Genomic DNA, 19357 nt, shown 5'->3' on the forward strand with positions numbered 1-19357 from the left:
ATAATGAATAACCCTACACATATTTTTCGTTTTGAGTATTGTAGCCAACATTTGCATGAATGTTCAATATATTAACCGAACTGTTTTTAAGCCAAGGAAGCGGAACCTTCATTCCAAAATAGTTTTATTCACATCTTTTATCAGGTATATTTTTATTACAATGGTCTTTATCCAAAATTTACATGAAGTGTCTGCAACTAAATGGCATGATCAAATTCACTTTTAGCACAAATCGGATTAAGGAAGTCGGAGTCCCGTGCAAACTATCTGCCAATGGGTGAGATCTTCCACAGACTATCTCTCAAAGACCTCTCAGTGTTAATCCGTACAATCAACAATTGCTCAAGTAATCATAACATTTAAATATAATATTTCGATGGATTTCATGAATTTTACTACCTAGAAATAGAAATCGAGTTATTGCGCAAACGCCATTTCACAATTTTTTTCACAGAATACGTACTTAAATTAAATAGTAAAATAACAAGTTTGCACTATTTTACATCCAACTTTAATACTAACCCATAATGAAAAAGCAACAATAAATTCTAGGAAAATGAAGTAACTTACATATATCATAAAACATGTCTTCAATTATTTTACCGTTAATATCTGATGCTGCTTACGGAGGAAGATAAATGGCTTGTAACATAAGCCACGTTACTTGAGCTCTTCCACTATAACGTAAGATAAATGTTTTAGGAAAGTGATGAGTTTGTTTTCAACGGCTCGTAAATTTTAAGGTATTTCCATCCACGACTTTGGTTCTTTCGAAAACTTAAGAAGTATAACTGCTATATAAACACTCTTGAAATGTATTGAAGAGTAGATCTTAAATATCCACTACATATAAAATCCCAAATATGTTTTCTATATATAAACACTGCCACTCCTTTAATACCTTACATTCGAGTAAACAAATAGGATGATCCAACGTATTAAATTAACACACCGAAAAGTTTTTGTAGCAGTTTTGTGATTTAACGATTCATTGATTTCGCTCTACACTTTAACACTTAGCAGGGTATTTAGTTCCGCAACTTCATTTCCACTCAAGACCTATTTTAGTAATAGTCTTTACATATTCCTCCATATTTTAAGGTAATTTCGGAATTTATTACGACATAATATTAGTTTCACATAAAATAGTTTGTTCCAGGTAAAACTAGTCCTTTTTGTTTGAAATATTACACAAGTGTAAGATTTTAGGTCTAAGGTGGTTCCTGTTCTTGCAGAAGGATTGAGTGGGCCATTAACTCGTTTATTCCTAATAAAGTTCATGGATGAGACGGAGTGTGACTGATTAGAAGGTTGGATACTCTCCTTACCCTGCTTAGCAGGTGGTTCAGGGCCTCCGTAAGCCTAAGATACAATCTTATATTTTGGAGGGGAGAGTTGATACCGTAGCAGGGGAGGTCTAGCCTGGAATGACCTAAGTAATTTAGTCCGCTATGTCTGTCCTCCTTTCTTCTCATATCCATGGAGAACATGATTGCTAGGTTTTTAGAGCATGTCTCTAAATCCAAATCAGTATCAGAATGCTCTGCACATGATCTCTAATACCACAAAAACTTTCATTTGACAAACCCTTTATTATTTTTCAAAAAGTCAAATATAAAAGTCATAAGGCATGCCGTATTAGTTTAGGTAAAAGATTTTCCGAAGGGAGGGAATCTCTTCCACCAGCAGGGCTGGAATGGTTTACAATTGGCTCTAAAACAAAAAGTGGCACAGGCGCTGGAGTTATGAGAGTGAGGCCATCTAGAGAGCTGGTGGTCCCTATAGGTTCTTATCCCACAATATTTCTAGCAAACTTCAAAGCCATAATGGAATAAGCTCGTGAGAATCTTCATCTTAAGGAGGAGTAAGATGATTGGCATTTTTAAAGATAAACAGGCAGCATTAAAGTCGTTGAGCTCTTGTATGTTCAACTCAAAATAGTTATCAAGTCGTTTCTTCCCTTGTCAGGATCTACTATGTGACTATTTGTTGGGTTCCTGCTCGTAAAGACGTCTCTGGGAACGAAAGAGCCCTTGTCAACTTCGGCTCAGCGTCTAAAATGATGGGACCTCAACTATTTTATGGTATTTCTAGTTGTGAATTCTGTAAAGCTGTTTGGAAGTTGGTTAACACTGATCACGAGAGAAGGTGGAGGCTGCATCCGGGTCTGGGAATGAGCAGAATGGACCTACAGTCGCTTTCCCCTAGATTGGCATCTGGCCTTCTCTGACTAGGTAGATCAGTGTCTTTTCGGGTTATTGGTATGATTCCAGGACATGGCCACCTGAGGAAACATATTTACAGAGTTGGCATTCTCCAGGAGTATCTGCTCTGTAGAATGTTTTCGAGTAGAAAGAGACTACTGAACACCTGTTCTTTGACTTTCTTGCAATAGCAAGGAAACCTACACAATCTTTGGTAGTCTAGACAAGGGTGTGTGATTTTCCAGGTTGGATCTGATAAGAAGCTTTACTATGGACTTGCAACACCTTTAACGTACTAATATTATTCATAAACATACCATGTTATAATACAAAACAAATCATTTTATTCTACTTTCAACTTTAGGTTACTCTATATAACCACGTATGACTTGATATTTCAAATGGTCGCTGGCTACAGAGCTAAAGTGTGTTATGTCGTCCCAATCGGGGAGCTGAAGGGGTTTGCTTCGATTTTAGCATCATTGCAGAAAAGGAAGGAGAGGAAGAAAAGAGGCAATCCAATAGTAACACCACATGAAAGATTATTAACAAACATTATCTCTCTAATTAGTCGAAATACCATGAAGATTTAAAGTTTTTATCCAAAATCTCCCCTCACTGACTTGGAAAACTGATATCAGAGTGTTGTGCAATCTGCGTCACATATAAAGGATATACAAAAGTAATAACACAACAGTAATAATATAATTAACTGCAGATATATGTTATTCTGAGTTAGTATACAAATGTATAAAAATTATTATTAACACCTAAACTTAATAATGAATCAGTTCAATTAAAAAGAAATACTTGAAATCAAACATAACGACTATAACTCATAATGTTCTTGAAATAATACTTAGGTTGATTATTGTTATTATTAATTTATTTAAAACGAAAAAAATGTGTATCCAATTGATATATAGTGACAAATAGATAATATGGGTGTACATCACGTTAAATGATGGATAAAAAGATTTTCTTCATCAATCTATTAAATATATTTTAAATTATACTTTTTCACTCGAGATTGTTACTGTCTCATATATTTTCCTTGTAATTTTCCTTGGCAAAGTAATGGAGTTAACGAGTTCGCAGATCTCGTTTTACAGTCATATCCTTAATATTCATATTCAAGCACACTAATGAATCGCGATGAAGGTGCGCGTCACAAAGGTTCCTGAGGATAACGGTTGCGATGGTTCTGGATTATAGTTCTGCAATGATTATTTAGAATAGAGCCTAGATAATAAGGGCGGATTAATGGCACTCTAACGAGTTAATGTTTCCGATTCCGCCTCAAACAAAATTTTTATTTATTTGTTTTTTGCAAGTAAGCACAGTTTTTGGTCAAACTGCGCAGCTTCACAATAATATCTTTAGCAAAAATATCATAGTCAACTTACTTTTTTTCATTTCAGCCAAACGTTGCCCCACTGAGACTAAAACTTGGGCAGCAAGGGCGAAAGTTTTTCTTCGTTTAAAGGATTTCTTCTCTGAGTTTATTTTTATCTGAGTCTTCAATTACACTGTCTGTATTACTTTAATCCAGGTCATTCCCTTGGTTGCCACAGACTATCCTACTAAAAATTAAACGAATAATGATTTAAGAAACTAGAATAATATTATTAATTGATAAAATATTTATGAATATTCAAAGAAACAAAAACCACACGCAAAAAACACGACAAAAATGCTTCAAGATTAAATCAACATAATCATAACACTGATTAATTTTTAATAATTGATGAAAATTTATCCAATTACAAATTTGCTAAGTTATTGTTTTCAACCTGAATCCTTAGATTCTGCTACACTAAATTTACCTAATTTGAATAGTATAATTCTAAATCATATTATTTAATATTACTTTAATTTAAAAATCAAAAACTAATCAAAATTAGTTAGAATGTTGACTGTTGAAATGTTACTGTTATTAACATTTGGAAAGTTTGTTATCAGGTTATTCTTATTTTGTTCGTTTATTTTTATACAGTGTACGTCTATCCCTTGTCTACTTGAGAAAGTTGTAATAACAATAAAATATTGTACAGTAAATAATTGTAGTTTTCTTAACTGCACTGAATATATATCAATATATATATATATATATATATATATATATATGTATATATATATATATGTATATATATATATATATATATATATATATATATATATGTATGTATGTATGTATATTGGGGTTATCTTTAACAAATATTACTAAATAAATATATCTAGGTGTTATTCAAATGGTATATGAAAGTAAAACCATACTATGTCAAAATTCCTTTTATTTACACTTTAAAAGGCAGTTACAGATTTCTATATATTTTAAAACAAAATAGTATCTACAATTTATATACAATACAATAGTTATACATATTTTCAACAATGCGATTAACCTTCTATGCATCTGGTTCCACCGGCCCTGTAGGAGCATACACTTTATGATTAAAATAACCTAATTAACCTAACAAAGCTCATCAATACATAAGAGAATACACGTAATTCCGATTTTTTGAACAAATGTAACCATAGAGCTGTTACAGATAGAAATGTAACCGTAGAACTGTACAGATAGAAATGCGAAGTCAGGTGTAAGTCTTTGGTAACAGTGATGAATAAAATGTAACTAGAAAAGTATTATTTGGATCTATAAAGGTTATATTTCCAAAGCTGCAAATTAAAAAGATAACAATTGATGTATAATCTTTAATAACAGTAACTTTTGTATTCTATTTTAATAATGGAATAATTCAATGATAATTATCGGTATAAAATAGGCCACCACATTCTTTCAATTTAGCCATGTTTTTATCTCTTTCAAGAAGAGCGTCCGTTTACGATGTTACAAAGAATATTGAAAAATTCAGCCAATTTCTTTACATTTAATCTTTAAAATGTATAAAATTATTGTGAGAAACAATATTATAGGTTTAGAAAAAAAGTAACAAAATACCAAATAGTACTTAACTCAAATTTTGTAAGGTTTACCTTAAATCTAAGGACTGGTTTTACGATTACTTTACATTTTTAAGTTCTAAGCTTACACATTATAAGTATTACATATATACCAATATTTGTCTAGCAAAACAAATATGTTGCAGAAGCCAATTTTATAATACGTAAAATATAAATTACAATGGATATGTCTATAGTAGTTCAATAGGGTGAACACTGAAAACTCCTTTAAACCATTGTTTTTTTAAATTTTATTTTTACAAAAAGTCGGCACAGATCAGAAAAAGACTTGGGAGTGTTTCCAAAAGGTTATAGAAAATTACCGATATAAAATAAATATTCAAATAGTACTACATGAAAGTTTACAAAGGATACATACACAACACAGTACCTACACAGTGTCTGAATGAGGACCTACACTTTCATAAAAACGTACTACAAACTTCCTTACTTCAAGTTTTTTTCTGACTGTTTAGAGCAAGTATATCTATCCTTTTTACTGAAAGTTTACAACTCAAACACCGATTAACGAGTAACGAGTGTTACATTACATGTTTTGAAAATGCTACAAACGAAAGATGGCTGAAAGATCAAATATTTTTTAACGGACACTTTCTTAGTTTTATCACGGAATGCAATTATTGGAACAACTATTTTTACTTGATCACTGATATTGCATACTAAAGGAAGTATGGTCAAATTTGTGTTTATTCATAGACAGTAGTTTTTACCAGTCGTAATAAATAAACTTCGAAATCTGTTTCTCTTCCTTAAAGTTTGTTTGTGTTCTTTAATATTTAATTTCTGTTGCGTTAATCATTCTAATAATTTTTTAATGTTCGCTATGTTATAAGCAGTGAAGATATAATTTCAGTAAGCTAGGCAGCAATGGCGATTACTGCACAGTTTTGAATGTTAAGAAAGAGCAGAAATAAATAGAAAATGCCGAAGGAAGAGATTTAGGTCGTATCACAAACACCATCACTTTATGTTAACAATTCTGGAGTCTGAGTTGATGATTTAAAACAGCCTGTATAACGAGACTGTAAGCAGGTACAAGAACGTCGCAGTTGTGACAGGACATAGGACAGTGTCACAGCTTCTCCCCGCTGAGAGACACGATATTGTAGTATGAGTGGTCGGGGAACCTGTCCAGCTGGATGTAGTCCGTCTCTGTCAGCAGAAGCTGCTCCAGCAATGTCACCAGTTCTGATAAACAATAAATACCATTGATATTGTAGTATGAGTGGTCGGGGAACCTGTCCAGCTGGATGTAGTCCGTCTCTGTCAGCAGAAGCTGCTCCAGCAATGTCACCAGTTCTGATAAACAATAAATACCATTGATATTGTAGTATGAGTGGTCGGGGAACCTGTCCAGCTGGATGTAGTCCGTCTCTGTCAGCAGAAGCTGCTCCAGCAATGTCACCAGTTCTGATAAACAATAAATACCATTGATATTGTAGTATGAGTGGTCGGGGAACCTGTCCAGCTGGATGTAGTCCGTCTCTGTCAGCAGAAGCTGCTCCAGCAATGTCACCAGTTCTGATAAACAATAAATACCATTGATATTGTAGTATGAGTGGTCGGGGAACCTGTCCAGCTGGATGTAGTCCGTCTCTGTCAGCAGAAGCTGCTCCAGCAATGTCACCAGTTCTGATAAACAATAAATACCATTGATATTGTAGTATGAGTGGTCGGGGAACCTGTCCAGCTGGATGTAGTCCGTCTCTGTCAGCAGAAGCTGCTCCAGCAATGTCACCAGTTCTGATAAACAATAAATACCAGTGATTTTCTTACTATTGTCAAAAACAAGCTGTAAAAGCTGTTTCTGGTACAAAATTCAAGCAGCAATAAAATTTAGAATTATTTGTTTATACGCTAAGTGTCTTAAATTATCAGCGTTGGTTAGTATTAGGTAAAGTACAATCTTCTTGTATGTAAATATGTATTTCTATGAGTAATGCTAAACGCTAGTCTTGGTCTACACCCCTAATCTTTTTCTAATATTCGTTGGAGTCCCAGAAAGGTTTCCATGAAGATAAAAATCAGAAAAGATTCCCGGAATATTTCAGAACTTGGAAAAATAATGGTAATATTTGGAAACCTAATTCATATTTAACTAACACTAAATACTAAACACCACACACTACAAGTGATTCCTGACTTATGCTTGTCACAATACTCTGGTATGATTAGTTTATTTTAACCTAGGTTGTAGTTATATGTTAGGTTAGTTACTCACTTCAGATGAGATCAGATTGCAGATATCGAAACGTAATGTTTATAAGTTTTGTATCAATAAACGATGGCAAACCTTTTCCAGTTATTTCTGTTTCCTTCTGATAGTATAGAGTGACTGATCAGTCATGTAATGCAGATTCCAAATACACACTTAATATATAAGTTTTACTACAGTTTACACCAGTGACAAATTGAAACCACTTCATACCTGAGAAATTCTATTTAAACACTGTTACAAAACTCAACTTCATGAACAGACTGTCAATGTTTGCACATAAGTAACACGAAGTTGATTGACTTTTTTGGCATTATGGTATGGAAGTTTTGCAGTGGTTTAATAAAAAAAGACGAAGGAACACTAACACTACAACGAATCATTCTTTCCCAGACTACAATATGGATAATACCAAGCCTATTACCATGCAAAATATACCATGCAAATATTATAAATGATTATTTTGAAATTTTTTATGAATTTAGCAAGAGGTTTTTGCTCTTTTTGACACTGAAGGTATATTGCAAACGCTGGAAGTACGTTCTTTTTCGGACGAGGTAGTCGTTTCAAGCCTATTTAATTATTTATGTCCTTGATTAGGACTATAAAGAAAACTAAAATAGCCAGGGATATCTTACATCAAATTATAGTAGCTTACAAAGGCCGAAAGTAGACATGTTTAATTTAAGATTTTAACGAAACGTACAGTTTTAATATATTTTCATAATCAGAACAATAAGGCAAACCTAACCTTTTTGTAACCGTTTAGGCCAAGGTAAAATTAAATTGGTACTAGAATGTTTCAAAATTACGAGAGCGGGGAGTGAACACTTTTAATATAAGATGATTTCCAAGACCTACATGTAAATATATTTTCTGGATTGAAGCAGACACCAGGTGCCCGAAATAAATTAAACTGGACGTGAATTTAAATGGCTGGTACAGACACATGTTACAGGCTTTTCATCCGTATGTATACACTGTAGTGGTCGGGACGGAAACAAAACTCAGCTATGGAAATATCTCGGACCGCAAATATATTAAACGGCAAGAAAAAGACGCTTTTGACCGAAGTAAGCATCCGAGACCTACATTTATGTGTATATTTCATGAATGGGGAAATATGGAAAACCGAAATACCATGCTAGAAATGTGATTTATTACAACTATAAATTTTCTACACGCGCAGAGAATATGGATAGGTAAGACATTTATTTTTATGTAAAACAAAACATATCTGTAACACAAAAAGTACAAGAAAATTATGGTAATTACTTTTTTCCAGACACTTAAGATTCGCTATTGTAAAAGAGAAAACATTTTATATCATTAACCACCGTCCGTATCGATATTCCTAATTTCCCAAACAAATTAAACAGGAAAATATCATATACTGATAAATGTGATACTGTAACAGAGTTATTGAACGTGAACTATATGTTTAATGCTGAAATGTTTGGTCTATAAATGTCTGGAATTGTATGTATCACGCACCAGTAAAGTTAGGCCTCTCCGCAGGGTCCTTGTCCCAGCAGTAGTACATGATATTGTACAATTCCCGGCGACAATGTTCAGGTTTGTCCAGTCGGAAACCGTCCCGCACCTTCTTCATCACCTGGGCAATGATTACAATGATTAGCCATAATACTTGCAATAATCAAGGAAGTCTATAGTAAGAACCAGCTTATAAGCATTCATTCCACATTAAAACACACACACACAGACAAACACACAAACATATATATATTTTTTTTTAATCCAGATAGTGTAAACTAAGCATCCGCTAACGGTGACCATCTAGATAGCGTTACAGTGGCTACATAACTGTTATATGCATCCAGATGGTATAAAGTGATCATCCGCTAACAGTGACCATCCAGTCAGCGTACAGTGGCTACAAAACTTTTATATGCATCCAGATGGTATAAAGTGATCTTCCGCTAACAGTGACCATCCAGTCAGCGTACAGTGGCTACAAAACTGTTATATGCATCCAGATGGTATAAAGTGATCATCCGCTAACAGTGACCATCCAGTCAGCCTACAGTGGCTACAAAACTTTTATATTCATCCAGATAGTATAAAGTGAACATCCACTAATGGTGACCATCCAGTCAGCCTACAGTGGCTACAAAACTTTTACATTCATCCAGATGGTATAAAGTGAGCATCCACTAATGGTGACCATCCAGTCAACCTACAGTGGCTAAAAGACTTTTATATTCATCCAGATGGTATGAAGTGAGCATCCACTAACTGTGACCATCCAGTCAGCGTACAGTGGCTACAAAACTGTTATATGCATCCAGATGCTATAAAGTGAGCATCCACTAATGATGATCATTAAGTCAGCGTACAGTGGCTACAAAACCTGTTATATTCATCCAGATGGTATAAAGTGAGCAACCACTAATGGTGACCATCCAGTCAAGCCTACAGTGGCTACAAAACTGTTATATGCATCCAGATGGTATAAAGTGATCATCCGCTAACAGTGGCCATAAAGTCAGCCTACAGTGGCTACAAAACTTTTACCTTCATCCAGATGGTATAAAGTCAGCATACACTAAATGTGACCATCCAGACACCGTACAGTGGCTACAAAACTGTTATATTCATCCAGATGGTATAAAGTGAGCATCCACTAATGGTGACCATCCAGTCAGCGTACAGTGGCTACAAAACTGTTATATTCATCCAGATGGTATAAAGTGAGCAACCACTAACTGTGACCATCCAGACAGCGTACAGTGGCTACAAAACTGTTATATTCATCCAGATGGTATAAAGTGAGCATCCACTAATGGTGACCATCCAGTCAGCGTACAGTGGCTACAAAACTGTTATATGCATCCAGATGGTATAAAGTGAGCATCCACTAATGGTGACCATCCAGTCAGCGTACAGTGGCTACAAAACTGTTATATTCATCCAGATGGTATAAAGTGAGCATCCACTAACTGTGACCATCCAGTCAGCGTACAGTGGCTACAAAACTGTTATATTCATCCAGATGGTATAAAGTGAGCATCCACTAAATGTGACCATCCAGTCAGCGTACAGTGGCTACAAAACTGTTATATTCATCCAGATGGTATAAAGTGAGCATCCACTAATGGTGACCATCCAGTCAGCGTACAGTGGCTACAAAACTGTTATATTCATCCAGATGGTATAAAGTGAGCATCCACTAACTGTGACCATCCAGTCAGCGTACAGTGGCTACAAAACTGTTATATTCATCCAGATGGTATAAAGTGAGCATCCACTAAATGTGACCATCCAGACAGCGTACAGTGGCTACAATACTGTTATATTGCATCCAGATGGTATAAAGTGAGCATCCACTAATGGTGACCATCCAGTCAGCGTACAGTGGCTACAAAACTGTTATATGCATCCAGATGGTATAAAGTGAGCATCCACTAACTGTGACCATCCAGTCAGCGTACAGTGGCTACAAAACTGTTATATTCATCCAGATGGTATAAAGTGAGCATCCACTAATGGTGACCATCCAGTCAGCGTACAGTGGCTACAAAACTGTTATATTCATCCAGATGGTATAAAGTGAGCATCCACTAATGGTGACCATCCAGTCAGCGTACAGTGGCTACAAAACTGTTATATGCATCCAGATGGTATAAAGTGATCATCCACTAACAGTGACCATCCAGTCAGCCTACAGTGGCTACAAAACTTTTACATTCATCCAGATGGTATAAAGTGAGCATCCACTAATGGTGACCATCCAGTCAGCGTACAGTGGCTACAAAACTGTTATATGCATCCAGATGGTATAAAGTGAGCATCATCCACTAATGGTGACCATCCAGTCAGCCTACAGTGGCTACAAAACTGTTATATGCATCCAGATGGTATAAAGTGATCATCCACTAACAGTGACCATCCAGTCAGCCTACAGTGGCTACAAAACTTTTACATTCATCCAGATGGTATAAAGTGAGCATCCACTAAATGTGACCATCCAGACAGCGTACAGTGGCTACAAAACTGTTATATTCATCCAGATGGTATAAAGTGAGCATCCACTAATGGTGACCATCCAGTCAGCGTACAGTGGCTACAAAACTGTTATATTATATTCATCCAGATGGTATAAAGTGAGCATCCACTAATGGTGACCATCCAGTCAGCGTACAGTGGCTACAAAACCGTTATATTCATCCAGATGGTATAAAGTGAGCATCCACTAATGGTGACCATCCAGTCAGCGTACAGTGGCTACAAAACTGTTATATGCATCCAGATGGTATAAAGTGATCATCCGCTAACAGTGACCATCCAGTCAGCCTACAGTGGCTACAAAACTTTTACCTTCATCCAGATGGTATAAAGTGAGCATCCACTAATGGTGACCATCCAGTCAGCGTACAGTGGCTACAAAACTGTTATATTCATCCAGATGGTATAAAGTGAGCATCCACTAATGGTGACCATCCAGTCAGCGTACAGTGGCTACAAAACTGTTATATTCATCCAGATGGTATAAAGTGAGCATCCACTAATGGTGACCATCCAGACAGCGTACAGTGGCTACAAAACTGTTATATTCATCCAGATGGTATAAAGTGAGCATCCACTAATGGTGACCATCCAGTCAGCGTACAGTGGCTACAAAACTGTTATATGCATCCAGATGGTATAAAGTGATCATCCACTAACAGTGACCATCCAGTCAGCCTACAGTGGCTACAAAACTGTTATATTCATCCAGATGGTATAAAGTGAGCATCCACTAATGGTGACCATCCAGTCAGCGTACAGTGGCTACAAAACTGTTATATGCATCCAGATGGTATAAAGTGATCATCCGCTAACAGTGACCATCCAGTCAGCCTACAGTGGCTACAAAACTTTTACATTCATCCAGATGGTATAAAGTGAGCATCCACTAACTGTGACCATCCAGTCAGCGTACAGTGGCTACAAAACTGTTATATTCATCCAGATGGTATAAAGTGAGCATCCACTAACTGTGACCATCCAGTCAGCGTACAGTGGCTACAAAACTGTTATATTCATCCAGATGGTATAAAGTGAGCATCCACTAATGGTGACCATCCAGTCAGCGTACAGTGGCTACAAAACTGTTATATTCATCCAGATGGTATAAAGTGAGCATCCACTAATGGTGACCATCCAGTCAGCCTACAGTGGCTACAAAACTTTTACATTCATCCAGATGGTATAAAGTGAGCATCCACTAACTGTGACCATCCAGTCAGCGTACAGTGGCTACAAAACTGTTATATTCATCCAGATGGTATAAAGTGAGCATCCACTAACTGTGACCATCCAGACAGCGTACAGTGGCTACAAAACTGTTATATTCATCCAGATGGTATAAAGTGAGCATCCACTAATGGTGACCATCCAGTCAGCGTACAGTGGCTACAAAACTGTTATATTCATCCAGATGGTATAAAGTGAGCAATCCACTAACATGGTGACCATCCAGTCAGCGTACAGTGGCTACAAAACTTTTATATTCATCCAGATGGTATAAAGTGAGCATCCACTAATGGTGACCATCCAGTCAGCGTACAGTGGCTACAAAACTGTTATATGCATCCAGATGGTATAAAGTGAGCATCCACTAATGGTGACCATCCAGTCAGCGTACAGTGGCTACAAAACTGTTATATTCATCCAGATGGTATAAAGTGAGCATCCACTAATGGTGACCATCCAGTCAGCCTACAGTGGCTACAAAACTTTTATATTCATCCAGATGGTATAAAGTGAGCATCCACTAACTGTGACCATCCAGTCAGCGTACAGTGGCTACAAAACTGTTATATGCATCCAGATGGTATAAAGTGAGCATCCACTAATGGTGACCATTCCAGTCAGCGTACAGTGGCTACAAAACTGTTATATGCATCCAGATGGTATAAAGTGATCATCCACTAACATTGGCCATCCAGTCAGCCTACAGTGGCTACAAAACTTTTACATTCATCCAGATGGTATAAAGTGAGCATCCACTAAATGTGACCATCCAGACAGCGTACAGTGGCTACAATACTGTTATATGCATCCAGATGGTATAAAGTGATCATCCACTAACAGTGACCATCCAGTCAGCCTACAGTGGCTACAAAACTTTTACATTCATCCAGATGGTATAAAGTGAGCATCCACTAACTGTGACCATCCAGACAGCGTACAGTGGCTACAAAACTTTTATATGCATCCAGATGGTATAAAGTGAGCATCCACTAATGGTGACCATCCAGTCAGCGTACAGTGGCTACAAAACTGTTATATTCATCCAGATGGTATAAAGTGAGCATCCACTAACATGGTGACCATCCAGTCAGCCTACAGTGGCTACAAAACTGTTATATGCATCCAGATGGTATAAAGTGATCATCCACTAACAGTGACCATCCAGTCAGCGTACAGTGGCTACAAAACTTTTATATTCATCCAGATGGTATAAAGTGAGCATCCACTAATGGTGACCATCCAGTCAGCGTACAGTGGCTACAAAACTGTTATATTCATCCAGATGGTATAAAGTGAGCAATCCACTAATGGTGACCATCCAGTCAGCGTACAGTGGCTACAAAACTGTTATATTCATCCAGATGGTATAAAGTGAGCAACCACTAATGGTGACCATCCAGTCAGCGTACAGTGGCTACAAAACTGTTATATTGCATCCAGATGGTATAAAGTGAGCATCCACTAACAGTGACCATCCAGTCAGCCTACAGTGGCTACAAAACTTTTACATTCATCCAGATGGTATAAAGTGAGCATCCACTAAATGGTGACCATCCAGTCAGCGTACAGTGGCTACAAAACTGTTATATTCATCCAGATGGTATAAAGTGAGCATCCACTAATGGTGACCATCCAGTCAGCGTACAGTGGCTACAAAACTGTTATATTCATCCAGATGGTATAAAGTGAGCATCCACTAATGGTGACCATCCAGTCAGCCTACAGTGGCTACAAAACTTTTATATTCATCCAGATGGTATAAAGTGAGCATCCACTAATGGTGACCATCCAGTCAGCGTACAGTGGCTACAAAACTGTTATATGCATCCAGATGGTATAAAGTGAGCATCCACTAACTGTGACCATCCAGTCAGCGTACAGTGGCTACAAAACTGTTATATTCATCCAGATGGTATAAAGTGAGCAACCACTAATGGTGACCATCCAGTCAGCCTACAGTGGCTACAAAACTGTTATATTCATCCAGATGGTATAAAGTGAGCATCCACTAATGGTGACCATCCAGTCAGCGTACAGTGGCTACAAAACTGTTATATTCATCCAGATGGTATAAAGTGAGCGTCCGCTAATGGTGACCATCCAGTCAGCGTACAATGGCTACAAAACTGTTATATTCATCCAAATGGTATAAAGTGAGCAGCAGCTAACAATGATTCATCTGGACAGTCTACTGCAATCCCAATTTTTTCAAATGAATAACAATGTCGTAGTAAGTAATAAAGAGTTGTTTCACATTACTTATTTTAGCTGCATTGATGTTGTATTTGTGTTAGATTGTTGACCCTGGTTCCATAATCCTTTTTGCTTGTTGTTTTTACCTCGTTCAAATAACTTTTGCCGTTGTCTTTTATCAAAACGTTGTTTCTTTTGACCTTTAAAAATATACCTTTTGATTAGTGAAATTTTAAAATGCCAAGCGGTAGTAGCTTTGAATACTCTCTTTGCTTAACTTAGCCCATTACATGTTATACAGTCCGTGTCTAATTTCTGTATGGTAGTTCCTTTGCCAATGATGTCTAAGTACTCGTCTGGGTTAGAAATAACTTCTTATTTTCTTATGACCTCCTCTTTTTTCCAAAAACTCGATCTAAAGGCAAAAAGGAATGGACATGAACTGAAAAACATCACTTCAACACTTTTAATATTGTCAGGAGCATCGGAAAACCATGTATAACAATAAATACTGATTTATATTTTGACCTCAACATGCATCCAACTTATCTTATCCGAATGTAGGGTGTCATGTGGAGTGAGTTCAGTTTGTGATAAACTGCAGAAGATATGATTTGACCCTTTAGCAAACTCGTCTTCCGTCCAACAATAACTGGTACATGTTGTTTTGTTCACATTAGTTCTGGTATGTCCTTGCAAAATGGTATAGTTATATAGTAACTATACCATTCTGGATATATAGTAACTAACAGTCTGGAGTAGTAAACTTGCTTGTCTGGTACCCTTGGCAGGCAAAGACATTTTTATATGTAATAACATTTGTAAATACCTATTGTTATACGTTTATCACAACTTGTTGATATTGAGGTCTGAAGACAAATGTTTACACACTGATTTGCCTCGACATCAAATACAGTGACAAGAAAAATTCTTTGATTGACTTCTGTTTATCTTTGAGAAATCGAGACTTTCTATCGCCTTCCCTTTTCAGTAGACATTGCGCCTTTAGCAACAAATTGTTTAGCAACATAGTCTCCTCTTGCTCTGGTGACGTTTAATATTTTCAAAAACGCTTGTTTGCAGACAGTTAAATAGATGCCATTATCAGAGCGCCTGTAAGGAAATTTGAAATTTCAGTTGTAAGGTCCTCGGTTCCCTGCTTGAGTCAGGTTCGCCTCGTTTTCATGGAAATGTAGTTTACTAGAAGGTTGATTATTTTTACTTTCGCTTTGAATTTATAGAACTCGTTGTGTAAGTCCAATTCGCACAAGTCTTGAACTCTTGAAAGCCTTAGTGTCATGCTTGCATATTATAGGGAACTTTGGTAAAGTTGTAGGAAAGTGCCTGGGTGGACTCTGACCATACTGGCTTCTTTAATGTTAACTATGTTTTGGAATTAATTTTAATCACAGTTTTTACTATGTAAACTATAAATACGACATGTTTAACTTAATAACCATTGTAAGCTTGGCCTTCGAGTAATGAAAGTTTTCAACCTACGTTTAAATATACCTTATCTGTTTTGCAACTGTATTCTTCCACTTGTCCAGTTGCAGCACGACCTTTATTTTTCACGATTACAACAAAGATTTAAGAATTTAAAACTGAGAAAACAGCTTTCCACTACACAGCGATACTTAAGTTCCTTCACTGAAAGGAGGTTATGTTTTGACAAAGATCAAACCGGTCACGTGACTATTTCCTACACTCCCATTGGTTGCTCGAGATAGTCGTGTTTGAAGTCAACAAAGTGTTAAAGAGATAGTTGGGTCTGATACTAATATAAATAATTAAACGTACTTTTAAAGGGGTTTAGTTAATTTTTGAAACTTTTTTTTAAGGAGACGCCGATCCCCTTTTAAGCCTTATTCTGTCCGTCCTCATGGGCCACTGGCCTGTGCGAGGATCTTATCAAACAGAATAGGGGGGAGAGTCGATACAGTACGAGGTTGATAAACCTCTAACTAATAAACTTCTAATTATGGTGGAAAATCAATTAAATTATTTTCCTGATTCTTATCCTCAATTTAACCAGAAAGTAGAGATAGCTGGTTTTTGATACTACACGCTTTAAGTATTGAAAAAAACTTTCTGAAAACTCTGCATATTTATTATTCTAACTATGAAAGCTGGTAACTCGTGACACCAAAGCTTACCTCCGCCGCCCCTAGTCCCGGGTATGGGGTGGAGCCTAGAGTCACGATCTCCCAGATGAGGACTCCGAAGCTCCAGATGTCGGACTTGACGGAGAACAGATTATCGTACAGCGACTCTGGGGCCATCCACCGGATGGGTAGTCGCCCCTCAGACTTCCTCTCGTACACGTGACTAGTGATGATGTCTCGAGCGAACCCGAAGTCTGCCACCTTGCAGATCTGGTTCTCCCCCACTAGGACATTTCTGGCTGCCAAATCTCTGTGGATAATCTGGAAAATATTAAAAATATTAACTAAATTGATGATTTAACGTTATCGGGAATGTTTATGAAAAGCGCGCAAATGTATTTGTAGTTTGTAATGTTACAGTAGTTCTTCTCTGTATTCCCTCGTATCGAGTTATACTTACCTTTTCTTCGAGGAAACTGTGTAAAGCTTTTAGATAAAATGTTATAGTCATTTTAAATTAAAATGTTAATGCCTGGCATTAAATACTAATATTATATTGTGGATAATGATGCAACTGTAGCTTAGAATAATGCTTAGATCTGAATTTTAACCTGTATCTAATGTGTGTGTGTGTGTGTGTGTGTGTGTGTGTGTGTGTGTGTGTGTGTGTGTGTGTGTGTGTGTGTGTGTGTGTGTGTGTGTGTGTGTGTGTGTGTGTGTGTGTGTGTGTGTGTGTGGCGCTTTGTTCATGTTTTGATCAATAATATCCCTGCTTTTTTACTGAAGAACTTCAGTTAAATCTAATTTTCCTCAACAACCAATGATTTAATCACTTGTAAATCTTGTCATATAGCAATTTTTCTTAGAATCTGTTATAAACTTTTTGTTTATAACTAACATTATTTTTATATTTCGATGAATATGAAGAGGAAAATGTTATGTGCTTCTAACATGACTTGCGGAGCTTTTAACTCAGATTAGAAACAGGACGCGTTGGACTTCCCGGGAACCAATTATCTAAATCAATAAAATCCTCTATAACTTTAATTTCTTTATCCTATCATAAAATATTGTGAAAATAACATTTTAGCTGGTCGTTTTAAGTTATCTTTAAAATTAAAAACACAATAATTATGGTACTCTATAAATATTTTACTAATCCCTGGTATTAAACTACAACTAACATTGTTTAGATAGTTTTTCTCTTTTTAGGGAAGTAATCATTGGGTATATCAATTTAACGGCCAATTACACTCGCTTTGGTGCAGATTCAAAACAAACCTTATAAAAGACAAACGGGAATGTATAATAGTTTATTAAACTGTATTCTAATTACTTATGTCAATTAGGATAGTTTGAAATTAATGTGTAACAGATTAAAACCTAACTGTTGTAATATAAAATTAAATTATTTTTTTATATCAGTTATTTAAAAATTTTAATGTAGTGTACTATAATAATACTTTCAGAATGTACTATTTGTTTGTTTTACTTCCTTTCTATAAGTAAGTAAAATAAGTTAAAAATTCATTGTAGCATTTTCATTCTATATGAATGAAAGTGAATCAGTGTTCTGAGTCAGCGTTTCTACAATTTGGTTAGAGTTCAAACCTCATTCCCTCCATCATTCGAAACGGAAGAAGTTCCTTGCAGAATCCTAATAGCTGCATAGATTTAACAGCTGTCAAAATTAGACAATCTAAAGAGGTCAAACAAAATTCGGAAGGATTAAAAAAATTGTTCATAGTCAGAGCTGCATTGCTACAGCTAACTTTACTTCACGACTGTCTATCTAATATTACTTTTATTTTTCTTCACCTAAATTAATTTTTCAGAGTGGGTACATTATCTACATCTAACGCTGCTTAAATGTAAAGCACTTATATTTTAATGCAACTTTAAACACATTGATACATAGAAATTCTATAAATAAATAATTATGATGACATCAATAAACTATGAACAAAACTGAGAGGAACTATTAATAGGTTTGAATAAAAGTATCTATCTTACAAGCAGTAAGCCAACCAAACTATCCACTAACTAGATTGGAACAAAAGAACGATACGTGAAACAATTGGTTCGGGCACCAGATATATATCGGCTAAAACACCAACAGATCTTTTAAAATTAAAGTGAGTGTTTAGGAACAAGTTACTTCGGAAGAGAAATGAGCGTAACCACGAACGTTCGTTTCGAATCAATATTGGATTTACCGGACTTGGAGATATTACTGTGTACCACACAGTAGAGCAACGATATCTAGGAGTAACGAGTTCTTCAATAGAATCATGCATGTAAATATCTCGCTCTAAAGTTATGGGTAATTATGTTTTGATAAACATAACCAACTTAAATGTTAGTTAATTCTTTGTTAAGCATTCTTGTTTGAACGTTTT

At 36.1% G+C, this 19357-nt stretch overlaps 1 protein-coding gene across 2 annotated transcripts in view; it reads right to left on the minus strand.

The window, feature by feature from the left end:
- Positions 1-4486: 4486 nt before the first annotated feature.
- LOC124359358 (tyrosine kinase receptor Cad96Ca-like) overlaps positions 4487-19357 on the minus strand; it is a 107188-nt gene continuing 92317 nt past the window's right edge. The window contains exons 8-11 of one of the 2 annotated variants that reach the window (XR_006922143.1): positions 17010-17279; positions 8899-9019; positions 6143-6932; positions 4487-5477 (exon numbers count right to left, since the gene is read on the minus strand). Coding sequence is in view for 1 of the 2 variants with exons in the window: in XM_046812037.1 (XP_046667993.1) it covers positions 6262-6932; positions 8899-9019; positions 17010-17279 (1062 nt within the window). In the remaining variant the exon portion in view is untranslated. Of the gene's footprint in view, positions 6933-8898; positions 9020-17009; positions 17280-19357 lie in introns of both variants that reach the window. The other variant, XM_046812037.1, reaches the window with a different exon arrangement.

The sequence above is a fragment of the Homalodisca vitripennis genome, chromosome 4 (genome assembly GCF_021130785.1).
Source record: "Homalodisca vitripennis isolate AUS2020 chromosome 4, UT_GWSS_2.1, whole genome shotgun sequence".
NCBI classification, from domain to species: Eukaryota; Metazoa; Arthropoda; class Insecta; order Hemiptera; family Cicadellidae; genus Homalodisca; species Homalodisca vitripennis.